We start from the raw sequence: 19148 nt of genomic DNA, 5'->3' as shown, positions 1-19148 counted from the left end.
GGAGGGGGAGGGTGCACTAATGTTTTATTCTGTAGTGTTTGTGAGGCACTGGCAATGTCATCACTTTCCTTAATTTGAATATTAGGGGAAAACACACTTCCTAGCCTCAGCTGGTGAGCGGCTGTAGAAAGACTGACCTCGGCCAAACCCTTCTGTTCCAGGTGTCTGTTGAAAGCAAACGCACTGCAGCCAGATGGGGCTTTTGAAGTAGGTTGCAACAAAGCTGCTGTAGGGATGGGGCCTCTTGCAGCCATGGACATTTGGTAGAAATGCTGTCTGTGTGAGGTACTAGCTTCTGCATGAAAGCTGCCATTTTTGTCAACATGAAATAAGCTCTGTTGGAAACTGCATGAAGCCAGCGGCCTCTTCTGCTGCTTGATCTCCGGGCTGTGAGCAATTCTATTCTGAACGGCATGCTTGTTCAGCCACTCTTGTTTATATGGCTGACCGTGCCCTAGTTGATTCATGTTGGAACTGATTATGCAAGGAGCCACTTTAACATCCGTGTCCATTGACATCTTCCCAGACTCGCATTTAATTTGAGCATGGTCCCCTACAGTCCTGGCCATCCTCTTTTTCGGATGGTTTTCACGCTTTCTGATCTGCATTGGGACTACGCTGCTTGCTGTAAATCCTTTACCATCTGGATTGGGAGAGCTGGAAGGATTTTCAACAATATTTCTCTCAGACGCTGCAGTTTTACATACTGAGGTAGTTTGCAAAGGCAGGGGAAGCCTGTTAATTTCTAGTTTGGCTCCAGATCTGGGCTGCGGCAGCACTTTTTCCAAAGGCAGGTTGCCTTGCAATAACTGGGTCACTAGGGGGTTGTTGGCCTCTACTGATGATAAACGACAGCTAGAGCTGCCAGCACTTGCAACTCTTTTTAGGGTTTCTGCTGTCAATGACAAAGAGTCCTCCATGGAATCTGTAACAGATGTCTTGGAGGTTTGTGTCAGCTGTGCACTTGTGGCTGTTTCTGCAGTCTGGGAAGGCATTTCGGGTCCTGTAAAATCTTCAGTGTCCATCCTAAAGCACTTGTCAGATTCATTAGTTTCTGATTTAACAGGAACACCAATATTTGTCATCAAACTCCTTGACTGCAACTCTGACATTTGCGTGTAATTCAAAGGTTCAGTTTTGACATTTTTTAAACAGTTTTGCTCGGTATAGTCTTTATGCTTATTTGAGTTGAGATGGCTGACCACAGGTTGGTCCATGTTCATTACCTCTTCACTGTGCCAGCAAATTCTGTTATTAGTGTTATACTGATTAGCACAGGCAGCATCTGCTTCATTTTTAAAGGATGGAGGACCTCGTAACTGCTCAGCAAAACCTTGGCTAGGAGCAACAACCTCAATTAATTTTTCTTGAGGAGTAAGAGGCACTTCTCGAAGACTTGAACAACCTCCTGCCTGCAAGTTTTTGCCACCTTGCTTTGCTGCAACAGTGATAAAGCTGGAACTGTGCTCGAGACCTTCATTAGTGACTATTTCAGGCCTGCTTATTACAGACACTTGAGGACACGCTATATTTTGTAAGGCAGTTTCTGTCCTCACAGGTCTGCTTTGCAGGTCTGTGCTGTTTTCTGCATTTTCAATGGAAGCAGACAGCGACAAACTGGAGTTCAGTGTTGTAGTGTGATCAACAATGACTTTGCATGGTATAGATCTGTTCATGGCTGTCTGTGTAAAGTTCACTGCCTGGGATTTACCAGACAGATCTATTCGGTTTCGCGTTCCAGAACTTTTTTCTAAGATATCAGCACTTAATTTAGTAGCATTGTCATAAGAACTTATTGTCACCATATTACCAGTAAACATTGAAATGGTTGGCCTTGCAACAGAGTCTGCTCCTGGAACTGCATCACTGCAACTTAAAGCTGATCTAACAGTAGTGTTAATGGATACAGTACTTTGCTCATTGCACCCACTTATGGCTATCTTGTCAGAAGAAAATCTGTTGGTAGTCCCCACTGGGGGAATCAGTACAGAACTACCAGAGAGATGATTTGGCAAATTACTTGCAATGGATGAAGCTGGCACAGTGGTATATTGACTGGAGGCTGCATTATTTGCACTGCTACTTGATACTGGCAACCTTTTCTCATCAATGGAATTTGATAAGACTGCATTGTCTATCGAGACTGGAACATTACTGTTATCAATACATTTTGGTGCAACAGCTATGCACGGAGTATCAGCCCCTTGGATGGATTTCAGCATGTTCATATTACAAGCTGACACTGTTGGATTCGTACTGTCAACAGACATTAAAACAGAGGATTTATCAACAGAACTTGCAAAGGGAAGTTCTTTAATTGCTCCTGACATAGCAGTGCTGCAAACAGACACAGAGACTGAATTTTTATTATAAAGCACTGGCACACTGTTATTTTCAGTAGAGGTAGATGAAATAATTTTTTCACACAAATGTGGCATAGGTATATTTTCATCAGAACTGTGCACAGATATGTCAGTAGCAGTTTCTGGTAATGTAGCTGTATTAAGTGACTGCTGCAATAAGGTGGTTGTCTCGCGGAGGTGAGTGGACTTGTTGCTAGGAGACCTGCAGTTAGGATTAACTATAATGACACCAGTAGAACCTTCAATCTTTGTGTCAGAAGAAGCTGAGATCTCCAGGGATGAGGCACCTTCCTTTGAGCTCAGCTGTGCTTTTACTTCTTTACTGGTCTGGAGTAAGTGGGCTCTAGCTTGATGCTTTGCAAATAGCTTGGCCTTGGTTTGCTCCTTGATATGTGCCAGCGTTCTTGTCTTCCCACCTTCGCATGGACTTCCCATAGCTCCAGAGACTATGCTTGCGGCTGCTGCCACCGCAGCTGCAGCTGCAGCCTCTCTCTGGGCTCTAGCTTGCTGAGCTCTTGCCTTGATATCTGCAAGAGTTCTAGCCCCAGTGTTCCTCCCGCTACTGACTGACGTACTTGGGGAAACCCGAGGTTCTGGTTTGGAAACAGGCTGGCTCTTGATAATAAAAGGTGGCCCAATTTTTGAGAGCTGAATCTAAAAGAAGAAAAAGAAAGCAAGCAATAAATGAACAGGATCCTATACAAATTAAATTCCTTTACTATCTTCTAAGAAGTTCAAGAACATACTAATGAAGGCAATTATTCTTCATTGTACTTAGACAGGAAAAAGCTAAGTATTAAAGATACATTTTTATGATTTATCATGCTCTAACAGGAGTAATGGTCATCTGTGTCAGCTTCTATGGGACCATACTTTCATTGAGAGAGAAAGAGGAATGAAGTGGATGAAAAGAAAATGTTTATCTAATATAATTCATCATGCTTTGTTGACCTGCAGTGTACCTAGGAGGAAGAGCTCAGTGGGCCTAGTGAAATGGGGCAGAAAAAGGGCCTCCTACTCAGTACTTACTGCAAGTATAATAATAATAGTCATGTAATGCTTTTTCTCCACAGAGTCTATTATTGGAAATTACTCTCCTTCCCTATATGACACCAAGGCCAAGTACAGACATTATTACACTTTTACTGGGATAAGTGATTAGGAACCTATATCCATAACAGACCAGGACTTTAGCGCATACACTGGTTTAAAAATGGCAGAACCCGGTCTAAGATTTGATCTCTCCCTTTCCCTCTCCCCACAAAAGGGGGAATGTGTGTGTGCGTTTGTTCACTACTGATCTAAACTACACCACTTACAGAAAAACATGCAACAAATTGATTCCGCTTCAGGGTTTTTGAATATCTGTACCTAGCCCAAGCACTTACTATAATAAGCAACTGTAACTAACAAATCTTTTCTCTAGGATGATGGAGGGCTGAGTTTCCCCTGAGATTGATTCACATCATGCCAAGAATCAGTCAATGACAATGCCTTAAAGAGTAAATCTTAAAAAAAAAAAAAAAGAAAGAAAAAGGCCATTTTTCTCCCTGGCTCTCTAAACCTTGTAGGAGATCTACCTAGCTTATCACCTGCCCATCACAGTTTACTGACAGTTTAACTTCAAGCAAATGAATAATCCCAGTGAAAACAATGGGACTGCTCATATTGTTATGCACATGCATATGTATTTTCAGAATTAGGGCATAGGATAATTTTCCAAACCAGTTCCTATGCTGGTCAGCCAGGAACGAATCAAGCCAGCTGGATTTTAGCTTCTTAATACAGATGTGCACTTATCAGCTGCTAGTCTTACAGGGCCTCAGTGCTAACTCACAACTTCCCTTCTAGGAGTAACAGAGATGGGAATTGTGAGTGGGTTACAGGAAATAAGAAATACATCAGAATGCTTATGGGATATAGACAGGATTGTTTTTGTAAAGGAAAGATAACAGCAGTCAGTGGCACCGCCTCTAAGAACTAAATATTTACTCAATAAAATAAGCATTAAAAATGAATTTCCAAAATAGTCTATAGAACTGCCTGCCTTTTACAGTGCTTTGCTTCAGTGAACAGTGTTCTTTAAACAGTCTTTAAAGGTAGGAACTGTAGACAGACTAACTTTCTGTGAAGGACTGACAGAATCCCCCCCACATTACGAAGCAGCGGGAAACAAAGTTCAAATACTACAGCTTATATAATTTTTATTCGTAGTACAGAAAAGACCATAGCAGCTGAACCTTAGTCAGGCAGCTTTACCAATGGGCCCTTCTCCTTGTCAATTCAAGTCTTGACCTCTGCTCAGTTACTAGCCTATGCCAGTTACTTCCCATTAAAGGTGGTGGTTTGTGTAATGTGGAAACCTCTGCTAGCAACTGGATAGAATGAGACCAACTCATTTTGCATGTGCCAACAAAGACCCTTCAGATGGTAGCAGTTTTTGGTTTCTACTGAATGTTGATGGGTTTGTACTAGCAATATGCCATTTTCTGCAACTAGTCTCTTAAATCATTTGTTTCCCCTCAAATCTGCTCATTTACCACCTTACAGGTACTTTGAAACATTTTGCTTCCCATTTCAGCAGTACAATTTTTAAAATCTTATTTTGTATCAAGATTGATAAAACGGTAGCAACCTATATGACTATTAATTTATTGGGGGGGGGTTCTCTGTAGTAACATATTTTTGTGACTAGATAGAATACACATATTAGGAGAGAGTCCTTCAAAAAAAAAAGAGTACTACTACACTTAGAATGGACAGGCTTCTGGTTGCATAACTGCTTATGAACTACCACTGTTCATAAATGGTGTACTAGTGTGGTCGATACATTTCCTGTATTTGCCCTCCTGGCCAATGTAAAGATGTTCAGTGATTGCAGCAGTTATAAATAAATGGAAAAAGGAACAGTTCGGACTAATCAGGAACTTGCACTGCAAAAGAAATGGTTTGCGTATTGCCTTAAATAGTCGCACACAAAACTTTGGATGGACAAGACACAAGAAAAACTGAGACACTAAATATAATTACAGCTATATTACAATTAATCTATGGTATAATCCATATGACCATTATCCATATGACTTCCTCCTAACTACGTATTAGAAGAACTTTTCTACTGCAGTTAATTTAAATAGAAGAAAGAGATATATAAAAGGAATAGGATTTTTTGCCTTTTGCTTTGCTACTAACAAAGCTATCTGCATTCTATTAAAGATTTTCTTTATTATGGGTAAGCTTTTGTTTTAACATAAGTCATCTGGGAAATCTTATACTTCAGCCATGGGTCCCACCCTGGCAAAGAAATGGATATTACTCAAAACAGAGTCCTACAGTCTTTGCCCTGCCCCTTTACTGAATTACAACGCTGATCAGTTTTCATGAGAATGGTGCTGGGGTAATGACTTTTCTAGTGCAACTTTCCTGAAGGTCTTCAACTTGAAGAAAAGCAGATGGTGAGAAAATAAGCCCTTGATTGTGAGTATTGTAGATGTGTTCATTACCAAATATAGCAGGAAACTTTGTGAAAATAATGGGAAAGTTCCCTGAATTTAAGTTAAATATATCTGGAAAACCTTTCCTCATGTGAATGCAGAATTAGAATAAAAGAGCTTGCTCAACAACTTCTAAACACAGAAAACAATTACAGAGGACAGCACCTAAGAAAAACAGAAAAAAACCACAACATGCCATCAGGCAAGAGGTAACTTATCTTTATGCTTTATACCACTGGTCCTCAACCAGGGTGCCATGGCACTCTGGGGAGCTATGAGATCCATTAAAGGGTGCTGCAGAGTGCAAACCCAGGGATTTCAAACAGGAATCCATACTGTCAAAAAGCATTCTGACCTGTTGTGATCTTTCTGAGTTCTTTGCAACAGAAGAATTGCTTAATTATTTTTCCCTAGTCAAAAATGAGTGAAAGCTAAGAGCCAGCATTTTCTGAGTGGTGCCTTGAGTCTAATGAAACTGAGAACCACTGCTTTATGCTGTCAGCATTACCTTGAGGGGTGGGACACGTGGCTCTTCTCTGGGTGGCTGCTCTTTCTCAAAAGGACTCGTCAACGAAGCATTCCGATTAGACAGATCATCTTCTATCCTAGCTCGCTTCTCTTTGCAGATTCCAAAACTGTGCTGCTCTGCAGTCTTCCTCTTTGGGATCTCTGGGTCTCTAGTTTCATTTCTTACTTCAGGAGACTTTGTTGGTTCTAATGACTTAGAAGAATGTGAATTCTCCATCCGGCTCTGTGCATTGGTTGGTAGTTTGTGAGCCTTACTTCTGCCCACTTCCGAGAACGAAGCCTTCTCTAGGGATGAGGTATATAGTTTATCATGGGGTTTTGACGGAAGGAGTTCACTGTTTTTACCCACCGTTGCTTCTGATAAAACAGATACTTCTGATGGTGAGAGTGTATTTTTCTTTTCAGCTCTTTGCTGAACATTATTTTTATTTTTGATCACTTCTGGAGAAGAGTGTTCTGGAATGGAGACAAAAGATTTCTCAATTTCAGAATGCGATTTGCAAGACTGATGACTCAGGGTTTTGCTCTGGGGCTCTTCCAATAATGACATTTCAGGTATAATTGCCTGTGGACCCACTTTCATATTTTCAGGTGTATTCTGAAACTGTTTCTGATGCACAAGATTTTCCTCTTGAGGAACCTTAGGACTGGAAGAGGTTTCTTCTCTTAAAATGGGAAGGGACTCTTCAGACAAACATGGGGATTTTCTTTGCTGTAGAGTAAGTCTTTCACTCCTTGGAGAATTAGAAATTGGAGATGTTTCTGATGGAAGAGGTAAACTGGTTGCCAGAGATGTTTCAGAAGTTAGAAGCACAGAAGACACTGAAGAGGTTTCTGATGTTAAAGGTACATCAGACATTGGGGAAGTTTCTGATGTTAAAGGTAAATTAGAAGCTGGTGATGCCTCTGATGTCAAAGGCAAGTTTGACATCGAAGATGCTTCTGAGGTTACAGGTGACGTGGACATTGGAGATATTTCTGACATTAAAGGTGTGTGTAGATTTTCATCAGAGGTCTTCTGCTGACTATCAGCATCAATATTTTCAGTGCTGGAAACCTCAGATGAGCAAGCTGTTTCAAGAGATGCTGGAGTACAGGGCTCCTCAGAAGTGGACTGGGTATCACCCCCTGGAGATGCAATACTGACACAAGGACCCTCTGGGCTTTCAGAGGAAAAGGAAGTTTCAGAAATACAAGCATTTTCAGACAACCGTTCCTCTGGATCGCTCTGTAGCTCCATATCCACAGCAATGCCTCCAGCAGTGAATAATGAGCCTTCCAAACTGGTGCTTTGCATCTCTGAAGTACTTAGCTCCTTTGTAGATTCAGGATCCTTCCCTGCTGCATCACTGACAGAGTTTATAGATGAAGCAGACTGTGCAGGTGATACACAGTCCTCCAGCTGGTCAATCACAACTGACATTTCTTCCTGAGGGCTTTCTGATTTCAACTCCACTTTAATTTCAATGTGAGACAAAGTATCTATTACATCATTCATCACAACACAGGACTCTGAGCTATCTGCAAGTTGCACTTCTTCCGCTTCATTGTTTGTAGCACTAGGATTTACCGGATCCTCAGAAAACTCATGCTCTGTTTTATGGTTCTCCTCCTGGCATTCACAGATACTGGTCTCAACCTCCTCAGCAATCTCCTCCTGAATTACTGATTCTTCAGGTATCAATATATCCTCTGACTCTGATTCTGTCATAAAATCTTTGACTGGAGCCTGCTCCATGTTACTGAGAGAGTGACAATAATCTCTTTCTTGGGGAGGTGGAATTTTAGTGCTTTTCTGTTCAGGCTCCTCAAATGTTGCTTGCTTAGAAGGACCCGGTGTACCAGAAGATCCACATAGTAAACTACTCTCATCTTCGTTATTGTTCTGTACTGAAGTGAGCTTCATAGATTCTCCTCTTGACATTCCCAACCTAAACACAAATCATGCATGTTAAAATGTTTTTCATGACAGAAACAGTTAAGGCGCAGCTTCATTTTTCTTTTATGCCTATTACTTAATGCATGTCATAAAGATGATACCACTGTGTTAATAATAGTGGATTAGATTCAACATCTGAGCTGAACATTTCATTTTATACAGTTTGGAAAAAAACACACTTCTCAACCTATATTACCAACACTTTGGGATTTGGAAAACTTTAGAAATGTTAAATATGCAGTTTAATTTTCACTATTTAACTGTTTGATAATTTCATTCAATTTGCACGTAACAAGCAGATTGTATGGTTATATTATATTAGTATTGCAAATTCCATAGGAGAAATGTTAAACTAAAAATATTTCTACTAATATGAGTTTTAAAGAAACCCTCTGTGCTTCCCCTTTCACCTATATTTTTGGACCAAATTAGCTGACATCATGCATTTAAAACTGCACTTCAAACACTCATTAGGTTTCAAATGGATAAAAGAATGCAGGTATTTCACTTTGGTTTTACAAACCTCTAATTATTTTTTTAATGAAAATTACATTAACTTGACTTCATTCTCATTTTTCACATTGAGTCTATTTTACAGAGTATAAAAATACCAGTTATACACCTGCATGTTTTTTATTACATTGTTTCAGCAGACTATAACTACTTTGTTTAAAGTATTAAACTATTTTTAAAAGATTTGTCTATGCATAACTGATTCATCAGATTTCATTACAATTATAAAAATAATAATATCCTTAAGTATAAAAGAAGAAACATTTTTACAATCTGTATGCTTTCCATTTTTCAGAATACAAAAACCTGCACCAAGAGCCCTTGGTTACCCTTTCATTCTGGCATATATTTTTTCTCGTCCTTACCTGAGATGGATTTTTCAATAATTTATGTACAATTATGTTTCTCCACAGAAATAAAACCAAAACAAAACTAGGAATTGCTGATCATTGGTTTAAGTTGAAAAATGACAACTAAATCTAAGAAACAGATCTACCTCAGAAAAAAAACTTACACAAAGAACCTAAACTTGTGAGGCCTCCAACATCCTCATTTTCTTTGAAGACAATGGGCTTGGATGATACTCAGAACCTTTAGGAAAGGGGGCCGATAACTAGCTGCTGTATAAGCCTCTAACAAAAGCTAAGCTATTATAGATGAATGGATATCGTAGTTCTAATGATCTTATGTCAAATCAGGAATAATTGTCTGTGGCCCCATTTTCATATTTTTGGGTGTATTCTGAAACTTTCTGATGCACAAGATTTTCCTCTTGAGGAACCTTACGAATGGTAGAATAGAACTGAATAAATAAGAGATTGTATGCAATCATGAAAGATATTGAGAAATTAACCAAGAAACATGGATTTGAACAACTTGTACAGTGCGGATAAAAGACACTGAAAGTTCTATAGTACCCAAGCATGGAATAATCAATGAACAAATCCAGCTTTTGGTCATATGTTCTAGAAATATAAAATAGACAGTATCATTGACTGTGACAGTAAATAGATGTGTTGCAAAATAATTGATCAAACATTTTGAATGAAGAAACAATTCTGGTCTCAAGGAAGTGAGGGAAAAATACCCAGAGAAATCAAATATAATTGAGAATTTCTGTCACTGATAGGTGCTCAAATATATTTATCCTAATAATTTCACTGAACAGAAGATGTACAAAGAAAATAATAAAAGGACATAGGATTAACATGTTAGGAATATCTTCTTGCTCCTGACAGGACAAATCAGAAATACTATATAGTCTTAGAAGAGAAGTTCATATGAAGAAGGAAACTTGCAGCACAGGAGAATCTAGATATCACTTTTTAAGGCAATGGTTTGCACAATAAATGGCTGTAACTTAAAGAAAAAGAGACCCCAAGCTTGTAGTAAGGTAGAAAATATCCCCATGACAATAAAGATGTCCATTGTACTGACAATGCCTAAACAAGCAGCTGTAGGATTACTTTGGCAAAGTCGGATAGCAGCCAGCCTTCAAATTAACACCCCCCACTGCCGAGCAGGGATATATAGGGGATAATACAGTGATCAATATTAAAGGAAAAAATCAGTGGGACAATTTTGGCAGTTAATTAATGGTTAAACCTGCATTAAAGGTCAGAGGTTATTGTTTTAAAACTTGGCGCTAGAGCAGGGGTGGGCAATTATTTGAGCTGAAGAGTCACTTAACAAGTTTTGGCAAACTGGTGAGGGCCAGGGAGATGCCAATTGAGCCTATCTGACAGGAGCCTGGGGAGGGAGGGTTGCAGCCTGTACTGCTGTGCTCTGCTGCAGCTGGGACACAGCTGGACACAGCACAGACTCCTCCTGCGGCCTCCCCATGCCCATCCCTTCTCCCCCTGCCTGGCTTTCTGCTGGTGCTGCGCAGTCCTGGCACCATGGCCTGCATGGGACAAGGTATGATGCCGTATGTCAAATAGCCATCTCGCCGGCTGCAGTAAGCCACTACTGCCTCACCGTGCTGGGAAAGTCAAGGGTGGCTGCCCCAGGCTAAGCCCCCCCACAGCCAACATGGATGCATCTTTGTGCTGCCAAAGCAGCAGCAGTTCATTGCAGCAAGTAGGCAGTGAGACAGATACTCAGCATACTGCAACACATCTCTGCCAGCAGCCACAGTGCCAGGAAAAATTGGAAGTCCTTGGAAATCACTGCAGTCATGGAACTAGGATGTGATTGGAATAAAAAAGACACTGTGGGGCTGGAACAATGTCATGGATGCATATAAACTTTTCAGGAAGGACAGACAGGAGAGAAGAGGAAGAGGAGTTGCACTGTATGCAAAAGAGCCATATGACTGCTCAGAGCTCCAGTATGAAACTGGAGATAGGCCTATCAAAAATCTCTAGCATAGGGTAAGAGGAGAGAGCAACAAAGGTGACATTGTGATGTGGCTCTGCTATAGATAACCAGAGCAGGAGGAAATGGTGGATGAGGCTTTCTTCAAACAGCTAGTAGACATTTCCCCGTCACAAGCCCTCTTTCTCATAGGAAACTTCAATCATCCTGAGATCTGCTAGGAGGGCAATACAGTGGTGCGCAGGCAATCCAGGACGCTTTTGGAGAGTGTTGGGAACAACTTTCTGGTGCGAGTGTTGGAGACGCCAATTAGGGGCTGTGCTTTTCTTGACCTGTTGCTCACAAACCAAGAAGAATTGATGGGGATGTACTAGGAAGTGGTTCCCAACCTTTTCTACACTGCAGACTGGCACAGAAGCAGGACAGGGTGCATGGAGCCAGCCATCCCCCACACCCCTCCCTGCTGCCCAGGTCCAACCCCACATTTGACTGCTGGTGGTGGAAGCTAAATCGCCCAGGTGGACAGATGGGGGCCCAGGTGGGGGGCCTGCACCACGACCCAGCAGCCAACCCTTTGCAGCCCTGTACTGGGCTGCAGCTGAGTGGTTGGGAACCTCTGTACTAGTAGATGACAACTTGGGCAGCAGCAACCACAAGATGATCAAGTTCAGGATCCTAAGAAAAGGAAGGAAGGAGAGAAGCAGAGTCAGAATTTTGCACTTCAGAAAAGCAGACTTAGACTCGGCTCAGGGAACTCATGAGCAGGATCCCCTGGGAAGCCAGTCTGAGGGAGACAGGATCTAGGAGAGCTGGCTGTACTTTAAAGAAGCCTTACTGAGAGTTCAGGAAGAAACCATCCTGATGTACAGGAAGACTAGCAAGTATGTCAGAAGACCAGCTTGGCGTAGCAGAGAACTCTTCAGTAAACTAAATCACAAAAAAGAAGCTTATAAGAAGTGAAAGCTTGGACAAACAACTAGGGAGGAATATAAGAGTATTGCTTGGGCATGCAGGGGTGAAGTCAGAGACAGTGTGGGTTCCTTACTGAATGGGAATGGGGTGCAACCTAGTGATAGGGGAGGCAGAAAGGGCTGAAGTGCTCAATGCCTTTTTCACCTCTCTTTTCACAGGCAAGGTCAGCTCACAGAATACTGCACCTGGCAGCACAGTATGCAGAGAAGGTGAACAGCCAACAGTGGCAAAAGTACAGGTTATGGACTATTTAGAAAAAGCTGGACATAAACAAGTCCATAGGGCCAAGTGGGATGCACCTGAGGGTGCTGAGGGAGTTGGCTGATGTGATTGCAGTGCTGCTGGCCATAATCTTTGAAAACTCATGGTGATTGGGAGAGGTCCCAGATGATTGGAAAAAGGCAAATATAGTGCCATCTTTAAGAAAGGGGAAGAGGATCCAGGGAACTACTGACCAGTCAGCGGATCCTCAAGGAATCCATTTCTAAGCATGTGGAGGAGAAGAAAGTGATTAGAAACAGCCAGCATGGATTCACTAAGGGCAACGCATGTCTGACCAACCTGATTCCTTTCTATGACAGGGTGACTGGCTCTGTGGATGTAGGAAGAGAAGTGGACATGATATACCTTGATTTTAGCAAGGCTTTTGATATGGTCTCCCACAATATTCCTGCAAGCAAGCTAAGGAAGTATAGGTTAGACGAATGGACAGTATGGTAGCTAGAAAACTGGCTGGATCATCAGGGTGAAAGAGTAGTAATCAATGACTCAATGTCTAGTTGGCAGCTGGTATCAAGTGGAATGCCCCGGGGGTCAGTCTGGGGCTGGTTTTGTTCAGTATGTTAATCAACAAGCTGGAAGATGGCATAGAGTGCACTCTCAGTGATTTTGCATATGATACCAAACTGGGAGGAGTAGTAGGTACACTGGAGGGTACGGCTGGGATTCAGAGTGACCTAGACAAATTGGACAATTGGGCCAAAAGAAATCTCATGAGGTTCAACAAGGACAGTGCAAAGTCCTGCACTTAGGATGGAACAGTCCCATGCACTGGTTCAGGCTGGGGACTGACTCGCTGGGCAGCAGCTCTGCAGAAAAGGACCCAGGGCTTACAGTACACAGCAAGTTGAATATGAACCAGCAGTGTGCCCGTGTTGCTAAGAAGGCTAAGGGCATTTGTAGGAGTGTTGCCAGCAGGTCAAGGGAAGTGATTACTCTCCTCTATTCAGCACTGATGAGGCCACATTTGGAGTACTGTGTTCTGTTTTGGGCCCCCCACTACAAAAAGGATGAGGACAAATTAGAGAGAGTCTAGCAGAGTGTAATGAAAATGGTTCAGGGGCTGGGGGACATGACTTATGAGAAGAGCCTGAAGGAACTGGGCTTATTTAGTCTTGAGAAGAGAAGATGGAGGGGATTTAATATCAGCCTTCAACTACCTGAACAGAGGTTCAAAAGAGGATTGATTTAGACTGTTTTCAGTGGTGACAGATGACAGAACAAGGAGCAACCATCTCAAGTTGCAGCAAGGGAAGTTTAGGTTAGGTATTAGGAAGAATTTTCTTACTAGGAGGGTACAAAGACACTGGAACAGGCTACCCAGAGAGGCTGTGGACTCTTCATCCTTGGAAGTCTTTAAGACCCAGCTAGACAAAGCCTTGACTGGGATGATCTAGTTGGAGATCGTCCTGCTTCAAGTAGGGGGTTGGACTAGATGACTTCCTGAGGTCCCTCCCAACCCCAATTCTCTATGACTCTATGACTGTGCAACTATAGTGTCCACAGGAAGCCAAGCATGGGGGATGGATGTGGGGGTTGAGGGGAGAGAGGAGTCTGCACACTGCATGGTCCAGCCCTGGCTTCAGCAAAGTGGAGCAGCATGGAGCACAGTCCTCCCTCCTCAGGATTTTGGCCGCAGCTGGCAGGCTGGACAGGATCAATTAGAAGGCTGGATACAGCCCATGGACCATATTTTTCCCACCCTTCCCCCTGAGCTAACAGTATCACCACTGCAACATAAATCTCTGAAAAGAGTAAAAAGAACATTTCCTATGGAATGAGGCCAGTGAAATGAAAAATCTGTAAGAACATAATATAGGAAGTACCATAATGGGTTAGACCTATAGTCCATTTAGACCAGTATCCCGTCTCTGGCACTGGCAGGAGTGGATATTAGAGTGAGAACATTGAAAAAAAAATCATGGTTTGGTAACAATGGAAAAAGTTTATGAATATGGAAATACACATACTGGTCAAGGATAATATGTCTATTGATCAAGGATACAGTATTTCAAGGAAAGTGGAGGAGATACATAGAGTAGACACAGGAAAAGGGACAGAGAAAAGGAAAGCAGGAAATAAAATGGATAGAGGTGAATGACAGTAGGAGATCTTATATTAAGGGAAACGAGCAATGTATGAAAAGGTATAAAAGACATAATGTCTACAGTCCAGATAGAAAAGGCTCTCCAGTACCTTTGAGAGCCATGAACTCAAAAGGGTTGTAAACAGAGTGCTCCCAAAGGTTCTCCATATATTAGAGGTCCTCCTTGAAGTAGATGATGAAACTGCAGCCAAATAGTGGAACATTTCTAAGAAAATTAATTCAGCTGAGGGGATGATAAAATGCCACGGACTGGAAAGCAAAAAGTCACATTCCAGTATGAAACCTATTTTTCTGTCATTATAGCTTAGTCACGACTTGGATCTAATGGAATAAATTAGCTCAGTGACAAATCAAGAGTTAATGGAATTAAGGTATTTGAAAGTACACAAAAATCTAAAATCTATCTAGAATAAGGCAAAGAAAAAAACCCCCAAAAGCTAGAGACCCACATGATTACTAGAGTATTTTAGCATATATTTTAATCTATAGTAAATTTAGTCTGTAGTAAACAGTAGGGCTGTGTAAAGCTTCGGGTGCTGAGTCAATTCAGAGGAGATTCAGCCTGATTCAGTGGCCGAATCTCTGAATCAGAATCGAATCAGGAGACCAATAAAAAGGTCCAAAGTGATTCAGAGCTCTCTAAATCAATTCGGAAAAGATTCAAAGAGCTTAGGAGATTCGGGTGGTTCCCGCTCGCTGTTGCAGGGACCTGGACCCTGACTCCGTGCTGTTAAGTAGGGGGCAGGGGCGGGAGAACAGGAGAGGGGACCATGGGGGGACCCCTGCCAGGCCCCATCCCCTACCTGCTCCCCCAGCTCCCCTGAGTACCTCTCGCCTGCTCTCACAGCCCCACCCCCATGGCTGCCCCCGCCCAGCCCCAGCTCCTGGTTCTTAAAACAAAAGCCCCCACTCACCAGCTGCTGCCAGCTGGGAGGGACCATCTCCATTGCCTCGCACTGTGTGGGGGGTTCTGCCACAAGCCCCTATCCCCTGCCCACTCTCCCAGCCCCATTGGTAGCTGCACCACCTGCCCCCAGCTCTTTAAAAAAAAAAAAAGCCCTGCACTCACTGGCTGCTGCAGTGGCCATCGGGGTTTCTGGGGGCGTGTGGCAGAGCCCCCCATGCAGCGTGGGGCAGTGGGGATTGCCCTTCCCCCCCGGCCCTGCCTGACAGCAACCATTGAGTATGGGGCTTTTTTTTTTTCCCCTGAAGAGCTGGGAGCTGGGGCTGGGGCTTGGAGAGTGGGCGGGGGATAGGGGCTCATGGCAGAGCCCCCCATGCAGCAGTGAGTGGGGGCTTTCTTTTTCTTTCTTTTTTTTTTTTTTTTTTTTAAAGCCAGGAGAGGCTGGAGCCAGGCAGGGCAGCCATTGACGGGGCTGGGAGAGCGGGCAGTGGATGGGGTCTGTCTGATCTGGAGATCTGGCCGATTTGGCAGCAGCCAAATCTTCAAATCAGATTCAGCCAAATCAATTTGGGATAACGATTCAATTACTTAATCAAATCACTGTCCCCTGAATCGGCTGAATCCGACGCGAATACTAACTGCTTCGCACAGGTCTAGTAAGCAGCAGACAAAGGACCAGCTCTCCCAAGCTAGCAGTCTTGCAATACGTGCTATTAGGGTTCTTGGCCACCAGGTGGCAGAGTTGTTTGGTTGGGATCAAATACTCAGTCCTGGATGAAAATAACATAGGGTGCAGACATATAACATCCCACATACTAAACCTCCCCACATAACAAAAGTTGCTACGTATTTTTTTCAAGGAATAACTTTACCCTCAAATTGAGCAGGGCTCTTCATCATACATGCATTTTTTTTTTAATTGCACAGTACAGTCAATTTATGACACAGTGAAAGTGTCATATGTCTACACCTAAAATAAAAAACAGACCTAACAGACAGCATGCGACATGAAAGCCATTACAGAAGCTGCCAAATATTCAGCAGCATGACAGGGCAAGAAGGAGAGAGCCCAGAAACAATGAAATGGCAGCAGAAGTAGCCAGCTAAATAAAACATAGGTGAAAAACAACACGTAGAAGAAAAAATAATTCAGGTTCCGTACTGTGGTTAGAAGAAATGTTGAGTGAAAGGGCACCATGCATAATGATCTGCAAGTCAAGAACCTCTTGTAACAAACGACATGTGTCATCAGCATTGTAGACTGAACATTATCTGCCAACCATTGTCGCAGTCAGTATTCAGCAAGCATTGCAGGACTCCTGGCTCTTTTTAAAATCATTAATACTACCCCCTATGGATGTGTTACCCATCAGTGAATTTGGAACACTGTTTGCTAAAAATAAGGGAATTGTTTTTTTCATAGTTGTGCTTAAGCTTCTAGTAGTCGTAGAAAGTCCCAAGGCAATCCCTATAAGTAGCCTGCCCCTCACTACAGAGTTCCGTAACTGTGCCTTTTATACTAGCATGTATAATTAAAGGCCACTAGGCTTCTTATATAAGTGGCTAACTAATACATATATTTACATGAAGAGGTCAACAGCTGGAGTAGATCCAGGTCTCCAGGCTTTCAAGGAGAATGCTTTGCCATTGATCAAAAAGAACAGTTCTGTTACACTAAGGCATCAGAGATGCTTTCACAGTAGGATAACATAAAAATGGTGCAGAAATAATATTCCTGTAGTGAGAAAACTGCCAGCACAAAAAAACCGCTAACTTTAAGTCCTTCAATTTCCTGCCTTGTTTTGCCCAAATATAGCAGGGGTCTCAGACCAATAGCTTGTAGAAGTTTGATGTGTGCTGCGAAGTGTAGACGTAATGCTTTGGTTAGCACCATAATCTTTCATGTAGTTGTACATAGGCTTTGGTGTATGAATACCCATGATTTTGTCAATAGATGTAGCTTTAAAATAACAAAATTAAAACAACCCCTCCAAAACATCATAATGTTCATATTAAGCATATGAATTATCCAGAAGCTTTATTTAACATACTAATACACTAAAGCCATTTCAAAGTTACAATTGCAAATAAATTGCTTGGATCTAAACTTCAAAAGAATTTTAGCATTCATGTAACTTGAGACTCCTGGATTGACTTCTTAAAATGAAATTCTCCTAATGCCCCCCCCCCAAATAAATGACTTTACTTATATATGGCATAGTCATAATGACATCAGAGGAAGGATGCTGATTTATATCAGCTAAGAACCTGGACTAATACATCTAATTTTCTTTACCCATTTGTTGCTGTTTATCATTTCATCTCCTCTCTGAGGATACGATTAGTAAAGTTTTACTTTCCCAGTTATTCTCTAGGCCATTTCACCTCCACCCCTCTATACGACTAGCACAATGAAGCAATGTACAGCCTAAAAACACCTTATTTATTTAAACAATTGTTCCAATGAACTTTCACTTTAAATCACCTATTGGTATTAGAATTTTTAAAAGCTTTGTTTATAATGCTGGGTAAAACTGAAATACTGCTATTCTTTTAAAATAAATAAATCATGCCTATAAGTCAGTTCTTCTTTTAGGTCTCAAGTTCTTCCTAGAATTATTTTTTATGGATAAGCAACAAATACCTGAAAATGAATTTTTAATGTAAGTGTCGACATACCACTATGATTTCACCCACAATTTCTTATATGGGGGGACTGCTACCTTTGATACTGCTTTACTATATTATATAGCATGACTGTGCTATGTGAAGCAGGAAAGTATCTTTTCATTTCCTTCTAAAAGAAAATGAAAAAATGGGTTTTTTTTTGCTTCAATACTTACTTTTCACCATAAAACCTCTCAAAGAACTTTTCTTTCCAAGGTTCAGTTTTCTTTTCTTTTTCAATCTCTTGTCTGATGCGCAACTGCATTTCTGGAGTAAATTCTCCTATAAAACAAATACTAACATATTGAATAAAAGTGGTCAAGTTTTACTCTAATCTGGGATTATTACATATCACACACAGGTAAATGATACTGCTGTTTGTGATAGTCATCAACCAAACCATCCAATAAGAATTTGATGCCAAACAAAAGTAAGTGTGGTCTGAAGGATTTCTGTAAGAGTATATAGCTTTTGGTATTTTCAAAATGTATTGGCAGGATTTAGTCACATGGATTTATGTTTCCAAAGGTGACAGTGATGAAAATGCTTATTATGTGGATTTTTTTAATTGCTCACATAAAACTACCACAGCAAGCTGTAAAGTATTAATTGAAGAGAGATTTTTTTAGGCTAAATTCAAGTTCAGCAATTACTGTAGCTGAATTCACTTTATTGCATTTTTCATTCTAAATGTTTTTCTCAAGTGAAAAAGGCTCTCTCTATTAACACTATTAATATTTGTTAAAGCTGATAATAAGTAGAGTTACCTTCTGCCAATCGTTGTTTCCATCCCTGTGCTGCATATGCAAAGAATTCATTATTTAGAGCAGAACTACTGAGGCGCAAAACTCCATCACTTCCCATCTAGAAAATAAGTTGATAGGAGCAGAAGATACTGTCAGAAATAGCTTTAACTAAAATTACATAAGAATAGAGTTCCAATTAAGGGAAATGGGGAAGGATGGGAAGTGGGAACAACAAAGAAAATCAACCTACTAGTATTAAAACAGCATTTCATTATGGTCATTATTGTAAATGCAAGTGGCCTAATCCAGCATCAATGTGC

At 41.5% G+C, this 19148-nt stretch overlaps 1 protein-coding gene across 1 annotated transcript in view; it reads right to left on the bottom strand.

Moving 5' to 3' along the window:
• Positions 1-19148, bottom strand: part of ASXL3 (additional sex combs like 3, transcriptional regulator) — a 180931-nt gene that overhangs the window by 5630 nt on the left and 156153 nt on the right. Inside the window, exons 11-14 of the mRNA XM_019542147.1 lie at positions 18850-18946; positions 18259-18364; positions 6366-8316; positions 1-3017 (exon numbers count right to left, since the gene is read on the bottom strand). Of these exons, the coding sequence (XP_019397692.1) occupies positions 1-3017; positions 6366-8316; positions 18259-18364; positions 18850-18946 (5171 nt within the window). The remainder of the gene's footprint in view (positions 3018-6365; positions 8317-18258; positions 18365-18849; positions 18947-19148) is intronic.

Source organism: Crocodylus porosus, unplaced genomic scaffold (assembly GCF_001723895.1).
Source record: "Crocodylus porosus isolate Cpor-Errol unplaced genomic scaffold, CroPor_comp1, whole genome shotgun sequence".
In the NCBI taxonomy this organism is placed as follows: domain Eukaryota; kingdom Metazoa; phylum Chordata; order Crocodylia; family Crocodylidae; genus Crocodylus; species Crocodylus porosus.
This window is presented reverse-complemented; position numbering and strand designations above follow the sequence as displayed.